A 21,625-nucleotide genomic window follows, 5' to 3' on the forward strand; every position below is an offset into this window, starting at 1 on the left:
GTGTGCTAAAGGAGGAAGTGTATGTTGTGCAACCACCTTGTTTTGAAATCGAAGGGCAAGAAAATATAGTGTTTAAGTTGCATAAAGCCTTGTACGACTTAAAACAGGCGCCGAGAGCGTGGTACAGCAGGATAGATGGCTATTTAGTTCAAATGGTTATAAACAAAGTCAAAGTAAACCCACTTTGTATGTAAAAGGAAGCGGAACAAGTGATATGATTGTGGTATGTTTGTATGTGGACGATATTGGGTACACTAGTTCGTCGGAGAAACTACTTGTAGAATTTAGACAAAAGATGGTGAATGAATTCGAGATGATAGATATTAGACAGCAAAACTATTTTCTTGCCCTGGAGGAAACTCAAAGAAAAGATAGTACATTCGTTGGTGAGCAGAAGTATGCTCGTGATTTGTTAAATCGGTTTAGTATGAGTAAGTGTAAAATTGCTACCACTCTGATGAATGTTAGTGAAAAGTTACAACTGGAAGATGGAGGAGCGGCTGCAGATGAATATCAGTTTAGAAGTCTAGTAGGTGGTCTCATTTACTTGGCTCATTCTCGTCCCGATATTGCGCATGCCGTGGGGGTCATTTCAAGGTTTATGCACAAACCTTCTATAATTCACTTGGGAGCAGCTAAAATGGTAATGAGGTATGTTGCTGGTTTCATTGATCTTGGTCTTTGGTATGGGAAAACAGGATGTGTTAATCCCAATGGGTACACCGATAGTGATTGGGCGAGTTATGTGGAAAATAGAAAGAGTACATCAGCAAATTTGTTCTCGATTGGGTCTGGTGTTGTCTCATGGTGCTTAAAGAAACAAGAAGTTGTGGCGCTTTCAATGATGGAGGCTGAATACATTGCTGCCATTGCTGCTGCAGTTTGTCAGGCTACTTGGCTAAGGAAAATTCTAATAGAGCTTGGACAGGAACAAAAAGCTGCTACACCAATCTTCAGTGTCGCAGAACAGCAACAACAGCAGCGAGCTGCTTCCTGATGTCTGCAGGTCCATTACGGACCGTAAGCCTCAAAGCCTAACGGTCCGTAAGGACCTAAGGCAGTGTAATACAGTTTCAGCACAACATCTTTACGGACCGTAAGCCAATATGCCTTGCGGTCCATAAGACCTCCTGACGCGCAACAATTTAAATACCTTACGGACTGTAAGCCAATATGCTTTGCGGTCCGTAAGGACTTCCAGAATGCAATATTTGAACATTTGACGCCTTGGTTAAACCAGTTATCGGTATACGCAATATGAATCCCTATCCTTCCGCACAGTGGGGATTAGTTGGACATCTGGGACGCGTTTCAGCTAACACACAATAATAGTCCCTCTCCTTCCTAGAGTCGGGATCAGTCAGAGATACAGGACACGTTTCAGTGAACTTATAGTGTGGGTCCTTCCTCCATCCACATAGTCAGGATTAGTTGGAGGATTGGACACGTGTCGTCGCATAGTTGGACGGAAATCTTCGGGATGGTACACGACACGTGGCAATTATTAAAAGTAGATATTAAGGGTATCAATGCAATTTCCAATATAATTCAATTTGGGGATAGAATCTTTAGTAACCATTTTTTTGACAATTTAGGATAGAAAATATTTTCTGACTAGATATACTGCCTGTTGCGTAAAACCGTGCCGAATAGCAGCAATGCCACACCACTACCAGTGATGACCAATACTAAAGTTACGACATGTTAATGCAACAAAAGTAGATGACGTAAAAACGTAGAAAATAATAATTAATCCGATTTAGGACCAACGCGTTGTAACAAACCTCTCAAATCGGAAAAAAGTAGATGACGTAAAAACGTTGAACCATACACGCACGTTGAGTTAACTCACAAAATCTAGTACGAAGCGTAACTCACGCATGTTACGCCGCGTTAACTCGTAAAATTTAAAACGAAACGTAAAACAAAAAACCAGTGAAATATGAAAAGTATGGGGACAAAGTTGAAAGTAAAGTAGTTGTGAGGTTAAATTTTAAAAGATAAGAACTTTTGGATTAAAATTAAAAAAGTTAAATAGATTTGGGTTAAAAGTCTAATAACAACTTGAAAAACGCCCAATGCATTGAGTACAACACTATATGCATTTGTTGCTAATTCATAGTTTGTTAATTATGTTTCTTACATATTATAACCGGTCTAATCTCCAGAATCATTCTCACCATAATAATTTCTTTTTTTCTACTACATGGTGATAATATTTTTACTCTGCGTTTGTGGCAATGGAGTTCATTATGGATTACTCAATGGTGTAAGACGATACAGTTATGGTGTTTTAACATTTAGAATGATTGTATTTTGCTATTCAAGTCATGGTGTTTTAACAACATTTGGGAATGATTGTATTGTTATTCTAAATGTTACAACACCATGACTTAAATCACAATACAATGTTTCAACCTTTTGTTATTTTGCAAGTATAAAACATCATACAGATTCCAAAAACATCATGACTTGAATCGTAATAAAGTTATAGTGTTTTAACATCTTGAATGATTATATTTGTTATTCAAGTCATCATGGTGTTTTAACACAATCTGGAATTGATTGTATTGCTATTCCAGATGTTAAAACACCATGACTTAACTTGAATCGTAAAATACATTCCTTTCAAATATTAAAACACCACAATTTGAATCACAATACAATGTTTCCAGATGTTTTAATACACCATAACTTGAATTTGATGAACTTTCAGGAACCTCCGTTAAAACACAATGAAGAAGAGGGTTGATCGATTGTTTTATAAAACAATCCGAATTTTAAATCTTCATTTATTATCTTCAATGAAAAAGGAAACTTGCATATTTTTTTTTGGAGTTTTGATGATAGTATTCTTTGTTTTGTGAGGTGGTTTATTTATTTTCATGAAGAAAACACCATTATCTTTATTGAAGTCAAATTCGTCAAAAAAAAAAAAAAAAAAAAAATTAAAACAAAGATTACAAATTTTTCATTTTTATCTCAACCATTAAAATCTAGATCTAGACAACCAACGATTTGAATTCAAAATCCTGAGGCAAATCAAAATGAAAAACTCACATTAGGTGGTCTAAAACACTTCTTATCATTCTTACATAAAACTTGTTTTTTACAATAAACTCACCCTATATTAAATAAGACGTATTATATCATATAGATGTTAATCTCCTACAATCTCACAAGCCTTTTCAACCTTTTTATATAAACTTTAGGCTCATTTATTAAAAGAGCTTATTTTTACACTTGAGCTTAAACTTAAACTCGTTTAAACTTAATGGTTTGAGTTTAATAAACCGCAACCGGTAGCTCATCTACTCAGTTATACCCTATTAGGGGGACGAGGTGTCGTCACGTGATGGCATCTCCACCATGCGTGGAACCATCACGCACACCACCGCCGGTCATCTCAACAATGCGTGGAACATATAACGCGCTGAGATCTTCAGGCGTGAAGAAGTTGATGATGCAATTCAGTTTTTTTTGAATGATTTTGATAGTGTATGGTAAGTGATGAACATTTCCACTAAAATCCATCACTAGTGATAGAATAATGCTCCATAACATGACAGAAATTGATTGGATGTTGTAAGTGATGAGTGAGTGGTGAGTGATAGGCGCCCCTACCCCTTTATAAACTCAACAAAAACGTCCAACTTGAATGAGTTTGGGGTTTAGTACCATAGCATGTTTTAAGTTTGTGACAGAAGCTTTCAAACTTTATAGTACGTTTACAGTATTACGTCCAAAGAACAATGTGGGGTCGTCCCACTCACATAACTACAAAAACTAGAGAACAAAGTCTTCAATTCCTTACACAACCTTCGATTATTGGAGAGAGAATCAACCCCAACCCACCAAACTCCCCTCACTTTCCCATAAAATCCACAAACCAATGAATACATGATCTTCTAAGATCTTACTGATATTCTAACCTCACTGCAATCTCGTAATATATACCATCTGTGAACTTCACAGATGTTAGTTTTGTTTCTTGTGTTAAAAAGGGTTTGTGGAATACAGTTTTGCTGAGAACATAATAATTGCAAGAATTTAATTTACCATAATTAAATATTTTTAATTGTGGCTTCTAGTAGGGGTACTAGGTTGTCTTCTGATCATTCTGGTGCATTTATAGACTGGGTGGCTAGCCCTTCTTCTGGTGGTAGGGCTGCTGACCAGGACCTCTCTTTGGGCTATCATGCTGCCCCCGCCCCCGTGGTTGGTCATGGGGGCGGGACAACGGAGTTCTGGTCAGCATCATCTGGTCGCCAGATAAGTTATGGCACTCCACATGAAATGGGGATGTTTTATCATCCGCATGCTCACTCTCTCAACACCACGGTTTCCACTGCCGCCGTTGTGACTAGTCATGGTTTTAGCAGCGGGGGCGGTGGTATTTCGGTGTTACCCTCAGGGTCTACTCTGAATTGTCAAGACTGTGGGAACCAAGCTAAGAAAGATTGTACCCATCGGAGGTGTAGAACTTGCTGTAAAAGTAAAGGTTATGATTGTGAAACTCACGTGAAAAGCACGTGGGTACCTGCCGCTCGTCGTCGCGAACGTCGCCCTATCACGTCCACCGGCTTTCCAGGAGCGGGTTCATCAGTTTCTACCTCCGGCTTGAAGAAACCACGGCTCACTTCTCATACCCCCACCCCATCACACACTTCAACTTCAAATACCACACCTCCAAGAAGCTTCGACACTAGTTCTAGTCATCACCAAGGTAAGTAGTATCGGTTTTTGAGTGCTTGGATGTTTGTTAACTCAATGTCAGATTTTTCTCTTAGGCTTGAGTCACATAATTAATATAACTTTTTTTCTTATCGACCAGTCTATATTAAGGTTTTTGAGGTAATATTATTGACCAATGTTTACCGGTATAATCCGATACTGGACACAAGCCCGGTACGGTAAAGGCCGGTAATTAAACTCGAATACGGGGTATGTCTTATGTATCGACGGTAAATCTGGTACTTCCAGTTCAAAACATTGAACCAGTTTGCATTATCTAAGATTTTGATTTTTAATTTTAATAAAATATGATACTAAGGTAATATTGACCTTCCATGTTTTTGTTAATTAAACTAAAGCGTTCCATTCCAATATTCATCACTCTTGAGACTATTACCCACCTCCTCCAATATAATATTGTTTATAAATAATAAAAATGCTCCAAAAATGCTTAATATTTTACAAGAAAATAGTTGTTTTATATATAAAACTATGATCAGTTACGTAAATTCTAATTGAGGTTGGTTTATTTTTAGACGAGTTTGTATATTATGGAAATATAGAGTTAACTAGAAATCCAGTCACAATCCGGTTGAATTAGAGTCCAACCTCCAACCCGGTATGATTTAAAAACCGGGTTTTTAAACATCGATGTCGATTAAGAAAAGGTAATATACCGTTCAATGAGTGTTTTGAAATTAATATACTCCGTAACTTTTTTTATCGACTAGTCTATAATAAGGGGTTTGAGGTAATATATCGTTCAACGACTGTTTTGAAAGAATAACCGATATAGTTAATCAAATTCGATACTCATGTTTTTTTTTTTTTCACTTTTTGTTTTTTCAAATGCAACATTTATCTATTAATTTTTCCTATGTAACTTTAAAAGACTCTGGGTTAGGCATTCAAAAAAGTTGGGAGTCGATAAAGAAATCGTAATACATGTTACATATATATAAAAAAAAGTAAAAAAAAAAAACTAGGATCACCCTATATACTAGATTTGTCCATAAAAGTAACAAAACAATATGGTTGTTATATATCCAAAATGTTTTATCTTTTGGTGCAATGACAATTTCTTTTTAATGCTCGTAGATGCAAGCTTTATGAAATCATTGCCGGGTCAAGTGCGTGCTCCGGCGGTGTTCAAGTGTGTGAGGGTAACGACGGTAGAAGACGAAGCCGACGAATATGCTTACCAAGCATGTGTAGTAATTAGTGGTCATGTGTTTAAGGGTTTTCTCTATGATCAAGGAGTTGAGCCAAGAGACCAAACCCATGTTCCAAATTTGTCTGAATTGCATCTAGGCGGTGGTGGCGGTGGCGAAGGACAGCATGTGGGTGGCTCTTTAAGTACACAGCCACCACCGGAGTCACCGGTGGTGTACGGTTCCTCCGGTGGCGGATTGCTTGATTGACACCATTATTAATTGTCGGTATCTTTTGTTTTGTTGGGTTCTATTATAACCCCAAAATGTTATGGAATCAATTTTTGAAATGGGTTCGGTCAGTTTGTACTATTTAAGTGATACTATTTGTTGTCCAATCAAATTTTTATTAGCTCCGGGTTTCCTGTGTGCATGTTTTATGCAAACGCCCCGCAATTTTTGCGGTAGGGCCGATGCCCAAAACACGTTAAATGTTGGGTTTGGTATACTATGTTGATATGTGTTGGCACAATCTATTTTGATGTGGGTGAGTGGTTTCTATCAATGATGTGTAAAACTATTGAGAACATTCTTACTATATACATGTACTGTTATCATGATAAAAGTAAGTAATAGCATCCGCGTCACACCATACGACTAGCGACCATCATCACTCCTTCACGTAACTCGAAGCTTCAGAGACGGCCACTCTCTCCTCCCCTCTCACATATATATTCCCCTCATTTTCGTGCCTGTGTGGACATGGAATTTTCTTCATCTCTCTCCTCACTACATTCTCGCCGTTCGCCTCTCTCTTTCATATCTACCCTAGTGTGTCTATATACGTCGTGGTTGGAGATGGTCTGGCATAGGGATGTATACCGGTTCGGATATTGCTTAGACACTTTAATTCTTCTGGCCTTATCTGAAAACCAAACTGATCTGAACTAGAAAGGTCTAACTGAACCGAATGTAGCTGATTAAATTGAATTCGTTGATTTATTTGGTTAGGTTAAGCGATTAATAACAGGTTGTAATTCAATTTATTCGGATTGAGTTTGGTTCGATTATCCGAATAAGCAAAGTTTGTGGAGGTGAGAACCGAACCGTAAACTAAATCCACGATTCTAATACGGTTAGTAACTTAACTGGAAAACAAATTCACAATTCGAATCGATTTTTCTGGTTACGAATACGATTTACTTTTCGGGTTTTTTTTACATCCATACTCTAATATCAATATATTTTTCATGTACAAGAGAAATTCAATGTACCCTTTTAAGTATAATTATTCATAAATCTATACATATAATAAAAGAAACCCTTTTGTGGACACATGTCACCTCCTCAGCCACTCTCTAATTTTCCCTTTGGTTATACAACTCGAAATATATAAATTTTCCATAAGTTGTAGATAAGGTTTATTTTATATAACTTGATAGACTGTATTTTGCTTTTTAATTTTATCCGTCCTTAGTAATATATAACCAAAACAAACTCATTTAACTACCCGAGTTTCAAGCATTATATCTAATCCATTAACAATAATTATAAAATTTTACGAAGATTCCTTATTAGTTTTGTAATGTGATTGTTTTGTTTTTAAAGGAGGATAAAAAAGTTAAAGATCCCTGCTAAAACCCATAAAAACCCTTACGGCCACCGATATATTGCCGACTTACAAACTCTTGGGCAGATTCATGCTAACGAGTTTAAAAACTAAACTTAACAAAATTTATGATTCACATCAACGTTCATTTTATTAAATACATATCTTAACAGAGGAAGATTTAAATGAGAGTGCTAAATATTTTAAGAACCATGAGAACGAATGAAAAACCGCGAGAACTTGGTAAAAAACAATTAAAAAATTAAAAAAAATTACACCTATTATTTTAGAAATTTAATTTACATGTTCAAATTTACGTGAATTTGTAAATAAAAAAATTACATATGTTTAAGTTTGTCATTTATACGTGTGTAAATTTGTTATATTTACACATGTTTCATCATCATCATACTCAGTAAATCCCACTAATAGCAAAGCTAAGGTAGGGTCTGAGAAGGGTAAGATGTAGACAGTCTTACCTCTACCCCGTAGGAATAGAGAGACTGCTTCCAGTGCACGTGTGTAAATTTGTTATATTTACACATGTATAAAAAATCTAATAAGGGTGATTTTGAGAAGAGAAATGAATTATTTGATGTTGTAAATTCTTTTATTTGATGTTGTATCTTAATTTACAATGAGGTTTGCATTAAAAACATTTGTTTTAGTGGTTTATTTCTTTCGTTCTTACGGTTCTCGAAGTATTTAGCGTTCTCAAGATAACCGTCCCCTATATGTTAACAAATTAATCATATTTTATTCAATTATTATTTACCCGTGCAATGCATATTTTTATTTAACACACTGTTTTTAGTATTAATTATATAACATTACATTTATAAACCCATGTAATACACGAGGTTGTAACCTAGTTATGATTTAATAAAAAAATTGAAATCATTATTCTTAAATCATGATTTAAGAAAAATTCTTTTTTATTACTTTAAAAGGAATATATGAAATTGTACATTATTTAAGAAAAATATTTTTTTTTACTTTAAGAGGAATATATGAAACATAAAATTTCTCAATGATATAGCGATTTGGAAACATTTTTGTCACATATTGATTTATTTTTAATCTAATACTAATAAAAGATTGCATCTAATGCCATGTGTCATTCTCTAATTTAATTTATTTATATAATGGCATGCGGCATTCTCTTATTTAACTTATTTATTTATATATGAAATTAAAACTGTATTAGTATAGTAGATTAATCTCGAATATTATTAATTATTGATATATTCAATAACATATAAATATAAATAATTGTTATACATTATCCAATTTATCTCTGTGTTAATTTCTTAAACTTTATTTTTTAAAGATTACATGGATTTTGTTTTTGTTTCTTTTTCTTATTAAAATATTTAAATTATAAATTGATAAATAATTAAATGTTTATTTAAATTAAGTCGATGTATAAAATGAGTATTTAAAATTAATTTTGTATACTCCTTAACTTATATTTTAATTGATGGTCAATAATAATTAAGTTATTTCTAGTTATTGTAGAGGATATTTATATAATATTTTTAGTTTACATTTGATAAACTAACTGGACATATTTGATTTTGCTTTCGTTGTTAACAATAACAAATATATAATTTGAAGTCATAATTATAATTACTGAAATCCTCTGTGCGATTTGGCGGGTATTTAAATTCGATTTATATCGGTTTGGTTCATTATGGTAATGACACTCTATATAACAATGGAAAGAAAAAATCAAAGAAGTAAAGTCGTTAAACTTCAGAGTATTTAAATTTTGTAGTCATTTATAAAAAAAATATTTAAACTTTAATATTCTTCTCACAAAAACACAAAAGAAAAGAAAACCTTATTTAAAGTAAAAGCCGTTAATGAAATCTATACTCAAGCTGATGTTTAACATGTAGAAGTACTTGCATATTATTCATGTTAGTGTTCCATTTAACTTATTTATTTAATGATAATTAGCAGTAATTATCCGTTATATACTAGCCCTTCATATGTGTAAATTTAAAGAAACATAACTTATTTCTAACTTATTATTTTTTCTTTAAATTTAAAAAAAAATTGACACTTTTTTATTACGTGTAGTTTAATTTAAGCAATTTTTATATGATATTTATCATGTTTAACTTAGGTAAGATATTTACTTTTTTAACTCATGTAATACATGGGTCTATAACCTAGTATAATATAGATGCTAGTTAATAATATTGACTTTATCTTAAGAACAAGGATTACTAAAGAGTTCTTAACTCCATATATATATATATATATATATATATATATATATATATATATATATATATATATATATATATATATATATGGGATGCGGAAGTCACCGGACCTTAGAATTTCTATAAAACGGGGGGTGGAGGGTCAAAAATGTATATACCTAAAAATTTCTATACGAAAACTACATACTCTCCACTACTAAGAGAAAAGTTCAGAGGTCGGCCGCCCCCTCCCGCCCATGTATAGTGACCTGTGTGAACTAATCCTAACCCTTTTCCTCTTTACTTTCTATATTGCCATATGCAATGATGGAGATGGACTACTTCAAGTGTAAATAAATGGCTAGGATTTGTTGATGAAAATACACTAATGTGTTTAAGGATTTGATAATGTAAATTAATGGCAAGGATTATATATATATATATATATATATATATATATATATATATATATAGAGAGAGAGAGAGAGATAGAAACAGAGAGAGATAAAGAGAGAGTTAGGTTCTATGTGAACTAATTCTAACTCTTGATCATTAATACACAAGTGTTAATCAATGGCCAGGATATACACTAATGTATTTCATTCCGTTCACAAATACATTAGTGTTCACTGTAGAACCTCACCCTATATATATAATCACGCGTGAACACGCATGTACAAAATCAGAAATCACGCATGAGGTAAAAAAACCTAATCACGCATGTTATATTTTCATAGCGTAGGTAGCATACATTAAGCAAAATTATACAATACACTTTCGCTATATATATATACAGAGGATGGTTCAAATGAAAACCACTTTTATTGTGAAAGCTCGAAAACTAACTAAAAAAAGCCTAAAAAACAAAAAAAAATTTCAATATTTTTTATAAAAATCGCTGGTTTTTATATATAAAAAAAACTTTTTTTCAAAAGAAAAAAAAAATTTGTGTAGTGCACATGTGTAATACTACTACACACACATATGTAGTATTACACATGTGCACTACAAAAAAAAAAAATTTGAAATTTTTTTTATTTAAAAAACCTGCGAAATTTGGTTTGCAAAAAAAAAAATTGTATGTTTTTTTGGCTTTTTTTAATTAGTTTTCGAGTTTTCACAATAACTAGTGGTTTTCATTTGAACCTTCCCATATATATACATATATATATACATATATATATATATATACATATATATATATATATATATACATACATACATACATATATATATATATACATACATACATATATATATATATACATACATACATACATATATATATATATATATATATATAGGCTAATTATAAGGAGAAAACCCACTCCAGTTGAATAAACCCTGAAAACCCACATGTGTGGCTACAATTCAGCCACATCACATATGAATAAAGTTGAAGAGAGGGGTATTTACGTCAATTTACCATAGCCTGAAAATGTAACAGGTACATTTATGAGAATTCTGACAACTTTTTTACATATTCTCTCTCTAGAATTTATAATGGCTACACTTATAAAAAAAACTTACTTCATTCCAGATCTAAGATCTGAAACAAAACTCCCATTTCCATATTCCAAACTCTCTGCTCCATTTCTCTACCATCAACATCGCCTCCTCCTTCCACCACCACCATCACCGCCGTAACCTACTTCCAACACCAACACCACCGCCGTAAACTATCATCCCTTTCTTTCCCCCATCTCCCATCTCTCTCTTCGGAAATAATCAGAATTAAACATCACTCTTCCTCTTTCTTTCCACCATCTCCCATCTCTCTCTTCGGGAACCAGATCTGCAATGGCGGTTGCATATTTGGTTCGATTATCCGAATAAGCAAAGTTTGTGGAGGTGAGAACCGAACCGTAAACTAAATCCATGATTCTAATACGGTTAGTAACTTAACTGGAAAACAAATTCACAATTCGAATCGATTTTTCTGGTTACGAATACGATTTACTTTTCGGGTTTTTTTTACATCCATACTCTAATATCAATATATTTTTCATGTACAAGAGAAATTCAATGTACCCTTTTAAGTATAATTATTCATAAATCTATACATATAATAAAAGAAACCCTTTTGTGGACACATGTCACCTCCTCAGCCACTCTCTAATTTTCCCTTTGGTTATACAACTCGAAATATATAAATTTTCCATAAGTTGTAGATAAGGTTTATTTTATATAACTTGATAGACTGTATTTTGCTTTTTAATTTTATCCGTCCTTAGTAATATATAACCAAAACAAACTCATTTAACTACCCGAGTTTCAAGCATTATATCTAATCCATTAACAATAATTATAAAATTTTACGAAGATTCCTTATTAGTTTTGTAATGTGATTGTTTTGTTTTTAAAGGAGGATAAAAAAGTTAAAGATCCCTGCTAAAACCCATAAAAACCCTTACGGCCACCGATATATTGCCGACTTACAAACTCTTGGGCAGATTCATGCTAACGAGTTTAAAAACTAAACTTAACAAAATTTATGATTCACATCAACGTTCATTTTATTAAATACATATCTTAACAGAGGAAGATTTAAATGAGAGTGCTAAATATTTTAAGAACCATGAGAACGAATGAAAAACCGCGAGAACTTGGTAAAAAACAATTAAAAAATTAAAAAAAATTACACCTATTATTTTAGAAATTTAATTTACATGTTCAAATTTACGTGAATTTGTAAATAAAAAAATTACATATGTTTAAGTTTGTCATTTATACGTGTGTAAATTTGTTATATTTACACATGTTTCATCATCATCATACTCAGTAAATCCCACTAATAGCAAAGCTAAGGTAGGGTCTGAGAAGGGTAAGATGTAGACAGTCTTACCTCTACCCCGTAGGAATAGAGAGACTGCTTCCAGTGCACGTGTGTAAATTTGTTATATTTACACATGTATAAAAAATCTAATAAGGGTGATTTTGAGAAGAGAAATGAATTATTTGATGTTGTAAATTCTTTTATTTGATGTTGTATCTTAATTTACAATGAGGTTTGCATTAAAAACATTTGTTTTAGTGGTTTATTTCTTTCGTTCTTACGGTTCTCGAAGTATTTAGCGTTCTCAAGATAACCGTCCCCTATATGTTAACAAATTAATCATATTTTATTCAATTATTATTTACCCGTGCAATGCATATTTTTATTTAACACACTGTTTTTAGTATTAATTATATAACATTACATTTATAAACCCATGTAATACACGAGGTTGTAACCTAGTTATGATTTAATAAAAAAATTGAAATCATTATTCTTAAATCATGATTTAAGAAAAATTCTTTTTTATTACTTTAAAAGGAATATATGAAATTGTACATTATTTAAGAAAAATATTTTTTTTTTACTTTAAGAGGAATATATGAAACATAAAATTTCTCAATGATATAGCGATTTGGAAACATTTTTGTCACATATTGATTTATTTTTAATCTAATACTAATAAAAGATTGCATCTAATGCCATGTGTCATTCTCTAATTTAATTTATTTATATAATGGCATGCGGCATTCTCTTATTTAACTTATTTATTTATATATGAAATTAAAACTGTATTAGTATAGTAGATTAATCTCGAATATTATTAATTATTGATATATTCAATAACATATAAATATAAATAATTGTTATACATTATCCAATTTATCTCTGTGTTAATTTCTTAAACTTTATTTTTTAAAGATTACATGGATTTTGTTTTTGTTTCTTTTTCTTATTAAAATATTTAAATTATAAATTGATAAATAATTAAATGTTTATTTAAATTAAGTCGATGTATAAAATGAGTATTTAAAATTAATTTTGTATACTCCTTAACTTATATTTTAATTGATGGTCAATAATAATTAAGTTATTTCTAGTTATTGTAGAGGATATTTATATAATATTTTTAGTTTACATTTGATAAACTAACTGGACATATTTGATTTTGCTTTAGTTGTTAACAATAACAAATATATAATTTGAAGTCATAATTATAATTACTGAAATCCTCTGTGCGATTTGGCGGGTATTTAAATTCGATTTATATCGGTTTGGTTCATTATGGTAATGACACTCTATATAACAATGGAAAGAAAAAATCAAAGAAGTAAAGTCGTTAAACTTCAGAGTATTTAAATTTTGTAGTCATTTATAAAAAAAATATTTAAACTTTAATATTCTTCTCACAAAAACACAAAAGAAAAGAAAACCTTATTTAAAGTAAAAGCCGTTAATGAAATCTATACTCAAGCTGATGTTTAACATGTAGAAGTACTTGCATATTATTCATGTTAGTGTTCCATTTAACTTATTTATTTAATGATAATTAGCAGTAATTATCCGTTATATACTAGCCCTTCATATGTGTAAATTTAAAGAAACATAACTTATTTCTAACTTATTATTTTTTCTTTAAATTTAAAAAAAAATTGACACTTTTTTATTACGTGTAGTTTAATTTAAGCAATTTTTATATGATATTTATCATGTTTAACTTAGGTAAGATATTTACTTTTTTAACTCATGTAATACATGGGTCTATAACCTAGTATAATATAGATGCTAGTTAATAATATTGACTTTATCTTAAGAACAAGGATTACTAAAGAGTTCTTAACTCCATATATATATATATATATATATATATATATATATATATATATATATATATGGGATGCGGAAGTCACCGGACCTTAGAATTTCTATAAAACGGGGGGTGGAGGGTCAAAAATGTATATACCTAAAAATTTCTATACGAAAACTACATACTCTCCACTACTAAGAGAAAAGTTCAGAGGTCGGCCGCCCCCTCCCGCCCATGTATAGTGACCTGTGTGAACTAATCCTAACCCTTTTCCTCTTTACTTTCTATATTGCCATATGCAATGATGGAGATGGACTACTTCAAGTGTAAATAAATGGCTAGGATTTGTTGATGAAAATACACTAATGTGTTTAAGGATTTGATAATGTAAATTAATGGCAAGGATTATATATATATATATATATATATATATATAGAGAGAGAGAGAGAGAGATAGAAACAGAGAGAGATAAAGAGAGAGTTAGGTTCTATGTGAACTAATTCTAACTCTTGATCATTAATACACAAGTGTTAATCAATGGCCAGGATATACACTAATGTATTTCATTCCGTTCACAAATACATTAGTGTTCACTGTAGAACCTCACCCTATATATATAATCACGCGTGAACACGCATGTACAAAATCAGAAATCACGCATGAGGTAAAAAAACCTAATCACGCATGTTATATTTTCATAGCGTAGGTAGCATACATTAAGCAAAATTATACAATACACTTTCGCTATATATATATACAGAGGATGGTTCAAATGAAAACCACTTTTATTGTGAAAGCTCGAAAACTAACTAAAAAAAGCCTAAAAAACAAAAAAAAATTTCAATTTTTTTTTATAAAAATCGCTGGTTTTTATATATAAAAAAAACTTTTTTTCAAAAGAAAAAAAAAATTTGTGTAGTGCACATGTGTAATACTACTACACACACATATGTAGTATTACACATGTGCACTACAAAAAAAAAAATTTGAAATTTTTTTTATTTAAAAAACCTGCGAAATTTGGTTTGCAAAAAAAAAAAATTGTATGTTTTTTTGGCTTTTTTTAATTAGTTTTCGAGTTTTCACAATAACTAGTGGTTTTCATTTGAACCTTCCCATATATATACATATATATATACATATATATATATATATACATATATATATATATATACATACATACATACATATATATATACATACATACATATATATATATATATACATACATACATACATATATATATATATATATATATATAGGCTAATTATAAGGAGAAAACCCACTCCAGTTGAATAAACCCTGAAAACCCACATGTGTGGCTACAATTCAGCCACATCACATATGAATAAAGTTGAAGAGAGGGGTATTTACGTCAATTTACCATAGCCTGAAAATGTAACAGGTACATTTATGAGAATTCTGACAACTTTTTTACATATTCTCTCTCTAGAATTTATAATGGCTACACTTATAAAAAAAACTTCCTTACTTCATTCCAGATCTAAGATCTGAAACAAAACTCCCATTTCCATATTCCAAACTCTCTGCTCCATTTCTCTACCATCAACATCGCCTCCTCCTTCCACCACCACCATCACCGCCGTAACCTACTTCCAACACCAACACCACCGCCGTAAACTATCATCCCCTTTCTTTCCCCCATCTCCCATCTCTCTCTTCGGAAATAATCAGAATTAAACATCACTCTTCCTCTTTCTTTCCACCATCTCCCATCTCTCTCTTCGGGAACCAGATCTGCAATGGCGGTTGCATATTTGGTGGAAGGTTAGGGTTTGTTCGAAATAAAAATTTGGGGTTTTCAGATCTGCAATGGTGGTCACAGGTGGGTGGTGATCGTTGAAGTTTGATGAAGGATGGTGGCAAGTGGAGTGGGTTTTTCATCTTACACGATTGAAGATCCAGATCTTGAAGATCTAATTCATTTTCAGATCCGGTTTGATGTTGAAGATGACCCCAAAGATCCTCGAGGTCCATAAGTATGTTTGTTTTCAGTTTTTTTTTTTTTTCAGATTTGCAATTGTTTTGCGTTTTGTAGTTCTTCATTTTTTGTATTTTTTAGATCTGCAACTTTTTTCTGGATATGTTGTTTTTTTTTTGTTCAAGAAGATGAATGTTTTTAATTTCTTGATTTATCAATTTTTTAATTTCTTGATTTATCATTTTTTTTTGTATTTTGTAGATATGCAACTTTGTTTTTTGTTCAAGAAGATGAATGTTTTTAATTTGTTTTTTTGTTGTGGTTTGTGGATCTACAATTTTTTATTATTAAAAAAATGCATGTTACATTTTTTCGTGTTACATAAATAATGCACGTTACTGAAAATAAAGTGTGTTGTGTTTCTGGCATAAATTGATAATTAAAAAATGCATGTTACATTTTTTCGTGTTACATAAATAATGCACGTTACTGGAAATAAAGTGTGTTGTGTTTCTGGCATAAATTGATAATTAAAAAAAATGCATGTTACATTTTTTCGCGTTACATAAATAATGCACGTTACTGAAAATAAAGTGTGTTGTACACTTTTTTAGACTGTTGTTTTTATTATTGATTGCATCATTTTTGTGTAAAATTTGTTTAGATCTTGTTCAAGAAGGTGAATAAGTATGTTTTTTCAGCTTTGTTTGGAAATCTACACTTTGAAGATGATTTTTCAGATGTTGAAGATGATGTTTCTGATGTTGAAGATGATGTTTCAGATGTTGAAGATGATGTTTCAGATGTTGAAGACTGAAGATGATTGTAAAAATGCATGTTACATTTTTTTGTGTTACAGAAATAATGTCCGTTACAGAAAATAAAGTGCATTTGATCATGTAAAAATTATATATTACGCTTCTGTGTAATATTTTATGTTATAGAAATGTGGCATAAATTGATAACTAAAAAATGTGTGTTACATTTTTATGTAATAAAATACAGATGTTTCTAAAAAAGAAACAAAAAATCTGATTTATATAAAAATGAAAAAAACAAAATTACATCAAAAGAAATAAAAAATCTGACATATAGAAGTAGACTTTTCCTATTTTACCCTTCAAGTACATCATATATATTTAAATATTAAGAGAAAGGGAGAAAAAGCAACACATATCCCAAAATTAATCTTAGCCATCCATCATGCTTAATCAATGGTGATTAATGAGTTTTCAGGGTTTAGTCAACTGGAGTGGGTTTTCGATTTATCCTTGCCCTATATATATATATATATATATATATATATAGGGTAAAGATCCTGTAAAAAGTGCTCAAAGTGTAAGAAGTGTGAGAAGGGTATTATAACACTATATATAATACTATATAACACCATATAAACACCGTATAACAATATGTAACACCATATAATACCATATAACACTATGTAACACTATATATCATTATATAACAAATATAACACTATACATCTATCATAGACATGCTATCAGACAACCTATAGTGTTATATTTATTATATAATGATATATAGTGTTACATAGTGTTATATGGTATTATATGGTGTTACATATTGTTATACGATGTTTATATGGTGTTATATAGTATTATATATAGTGTTATAATACACTTCTCACACTTTTTACACTTTGAGCACTTTTTACCGGATCCTCTACCTATATATATATATATATATATATATATATATATATATATATATATATATATATATATATATAGGGAGAGGATCATGAGAAAACTAGATATAAATGAGAAAACTAGAAAACTAACTAAAATCCACTAAAAGGGAGAGGGAGGGAGACTTTTAATGAAGGAGGGGGGACTTTTAATGAAGGAGGGGTAAAATTGGAACAAAAAATATATAAATTTTCAAACATTTCCCATTTCTCCATACGTTATCATTTTAAAACAAAAATGGCACCATAAGATCACAAATTTTCTTATCTTTCATTCAAGTATATTCGAGCATATTTTTTATGACATAAAAAAAGATTTATGGTGTCGTCTTGTTTTCTCCACTATTATTATAGTAGTGCACATGTGCAATGTAACATGTACTACAATTGCATTACATGCTTAAAATTAGCTTTTTGAGTCTAGTTTAGCTTTTAGGGTTAGTTTTTTTGGAGGTTTAGGATTAGGATTAGGTTTTTGGGTGTGGGGGAGGGGGGTTTAGGTTTTTTTTTTGGGGGTGGGGGGGGGGTGGGGGGTTTAGGTTTTTTTTCGGGTTTATGTTTAGTGTTTAGTTTTAGGTTTTTGGGGGGTGGGGGTGGGGGGTTTAGGTTTTTGGGGGTGGGGGTGGGGGGGTTTAGGTTTTTGGGGGGTGGGGGGTGGGGGAGGGGGGTTTAGGTTTTTTTGGGGGGGGGGGGGGTGGGGGGTTTAGGTTTTTTTCGGGTTTATGTTTAGGGTTTAGTTTTAGGTTTTTGGGGGGTGGGGGGTGGGGGGGGTTTAGGTTTTTGGGGGTGGGGGTGGGGGGGTTAGGCTTTTGGTGGGAGGGTGAATTTAGGTTTTGGGGGGTGGGGGTGGGGGGGGGGGTTAGGTTTTTGGGGGGTGTCGGTGGGTGGTGGGTTAAGTGGTTTAGTCTTTCCGTATTAGTGCACATGTGCAGTACAACAAAAATTTTTTTTTTTTTTTTTTTTGAAAATTTTTTTCCATACATATAAAGTAGCGATTTTTTATTAAAAAATTGTAAAAAAAAAAAAAAAAAATTTTGGTATTTTTTTTGGTTTTTTTTAGGTTTTTTTAGTTAGTTTTTTGGTTTTCTCATTTAAACTAGTTTTCTCATGATCCATCCCCTATATATATATATATATATATATATATATATATATAGTAGGAGTTGGCTACAAAGCCAATTTTTTCTTACAAAATGTACGAACCACCACATAATGACATTAATGACATGTGACAAGCAGTTATTTTAATGAAAAGGGCAAGAAGGTAATTTGATATTCATTCTATTTATGGTATATATTTATTATAACTAACACGTGAGAATTTAAGAAAACCAAATGTCACATTGAAATCGAATTGACAGTTATATTAGGATCGATTCATTGTTTATCATTCAAGTCACAATTCTTCTTCTTCTTCTAAAGTGGTTTGCTGAAAGAAAAAAAAAAAAAAAAAAAAAAAACCAGGTGTCACAATGTGTTTGTAACACCCACTTTCTTAAAAAATGTTTAAAAAAATAAGAAGTTAATAAACTTGTAATTGCATAAAAGTCCAAGTGTAAACACATTAAACTACTTCAGTGGAAGCAAAACCTAGATCATTTGCATGTTTAACTATATATACAAAAATTATTGTGGGTGGGGTTTATAGAAGTTGGCACAAACAAAATTCAATGAAAGTTAACTAGATAAACATCAGTGCTAGTTTACTAAGGTTGCCTTTGTCTTTCTATCCAAGAATTCATAGTAGATCAACCATCAAGGTGTTCACCTGAAAGGCCAAAGGCACCATAAGTATATTATAGATTAAAACATTAATTAAATACTTGTAGGACATTCTTTCAAAAAGTATATAGTATCTTATTATACTCGTTTAATTTTAGAACACGTTGTATGTATTTGAAACCTTTCACCACATACCATGGTCTTATAATCAAACATAATATGACAATTAATAGCTTGTCATTTAGATGCAGTTCCAAGTTCATGGTAAAAAATGGAAGTTGCTATTATTATTTTTTTTATATTTTGCATACTTCAACAATCCAATTTTATCTCATCATATGTAATACTTCCATAGGTAAGAATAGATACACCAGGTTTGAAGTCACGTTACCTCGTCATTGTTACGTTGCAATACAGATTGAAATAACAAATCTAAGTATACAATCCAAGATAACAAGGTTAGGGTGAATGGGGCGCCTGTGGGGAGGGGTGCGGTGAGTGAGTTCCCCACTCGGGAACACCGCCGCCGACCCCTCAGGAGGCTAAGCGGGGAGTGGGGAGCGGCATTGGTTCACCTTACATCAAATTGATTTTTTGAACGATATTTACTTAACTAAAAAAAAACAAAGTCCCCCGAGTGAGGAGTGCCGCCATCAAATTGAGGGTGTGGGAGAAGTTAAGTGGGGAGTTGACTGGCGCGTGCTGATTGGCTGTGGGTAAGAGAGGTCACTCCCCACTTAGAGGAGTGCCTCTTACACCCTTAAGGTTGTACTACAATAACTCAATTCATTTCCAGTATAATCAAACAAATTAGTTAGTAAATAGTATAACCATGTAATTGTTCTTAACGAGAGGAATGGTCAAGAAACTTACATTATGTGTTCAGCAGTCCCATCGACTCATTTATAATCAACAATCGAATTCTAGTATGCCAAACCATCTGAAACGTCACATTAGCATAATATTTTTGTCACACCCCAACCGATGCGGAGTCATCGGAGTGAGACAAAATAGATTGCTCATCACACATAACACTATTTGCGACAATAATTAATCCAAATCAATTTTCATTAATAATCATAAATTGTCAAATACAATGAAAGAAGTACAAGTACATCATCAAAATACTTAACTTCTCGTTATGATTCTAATGGGTATCTTAACCCATGAAACCGCATCAACACATAAGGGTTTTAATAGTGTTAAAAACGAGAATTAAGTCTAGATGATTATTTTCTCATATACATACTTTGGTGTATTTAAATTCCTAATCCTTCGTTAAAATCCGAATACTCACACACGTATGTTTCCTCGTGTAGGAGAACTCAGTGTTCCATCTCTAAACCAACAACTTTTCACGGATTAACAAGTGGAAGTTTGTAGAACCGTGAGTACACTTGACCAATTTCCCTTTTTAAAACACTTTGGGTTGTAACATGTTAATGTACAAAATTCACAAACACACACTTAAACATACTTTATATTCTCAATCCGTTATACATGCTACTTATTATACTTAGGTTCATGCTAGATTCATACTTATTACTTCTCATTAACTTAGTTAGCCCAAACTTAACATATATAGAGCTATAGGAGTAGCAGGTCGTCTGTCGGGATATTGTTAAGCTTTTTCTTCATAAATAGTCTCGTTACTTTTGTGGCGAGGGACACTTAATTCTTGTGGACACTTGTGGTTTGACATTTAGTATTGCATGCTAGTTTACCTTGTATACGATTGCCATGTGGATTCGAGTAAATTCTTTTATACTTATGATATGTAATATAAAACCTGTGTACTCGCCAATGCTTTTGCGTTGAACCTTTATTTTTAACATGTTACATGTTGATGTTGATGCTATAACGAATCTAGTAGAGAAGACTTAGAAACACGCTTGAATTACTAGACTTGAATATTTCGTTATGTTATTGTTGTTGTATTTTGCCATTTCGATGATGTA

The 21,625-nt window shown here is 31.8% G+C and overlaps 2 protein-coding genes across 2 annotated transcripts; both read left to right on the top strand.

The window, feature by feature from the left end:
* Window positions 1-214: 214 nt before the first annotated feature.
* On the top strand, window positions 215-997 carry LOC118485899 (uncharacterized mitochondrial protein AtMg00810-like). Its single transcript, XM_035982413.1, has one exon. It carries the CDS (start codon window positions 215-217, stop codon window positions 995-997), a length of 783 nt encoding a protein of 260 aa, XP_035838306.1.
* Window positions 998-3,866: 2,869 nt separating this feature from the next.
* Window positions 3,867-6,297, top strand: LOC110899747 (protein LATERAL ROOT PRIMORDIUM 1). Its single transcript, XM_022146636.2, has 2 exons — window positions 3,867-4,726; window positions 5,833-6,297. The coding sequence occupies exons 1-2, from the start codon at window positions 4,297-4,299 to the stop codon at window positions 6,153-6,155; spliced, it is 753 nt and encodes a 250-aa protein (XP_022002328.1). The 5' UTR covers window positions 3,867-4,296; the 3' UTR covers window positions 6,156-6,297.
* The last annotated feature ends 15,328 nt before the right edge of the window (window positions 6,298-21,625 follow it).

This window comes from Helianthus annuus, chromosome 13 (genome assembly GCF_002127325.2).
Source record: "Helianthus annuus cultivar XRQ/B chromosome 13, HanXRQr2.0-SUNRISE, whole genome shotgun sequence".
Classification (NCBI taxonomy): domain Eukaryota; kingdom Viridiplantae; phylum Streptophyta; class Magnoliopsida; order Asterales; family Asteraceae; genus Helianthus; species Helianthus annuus.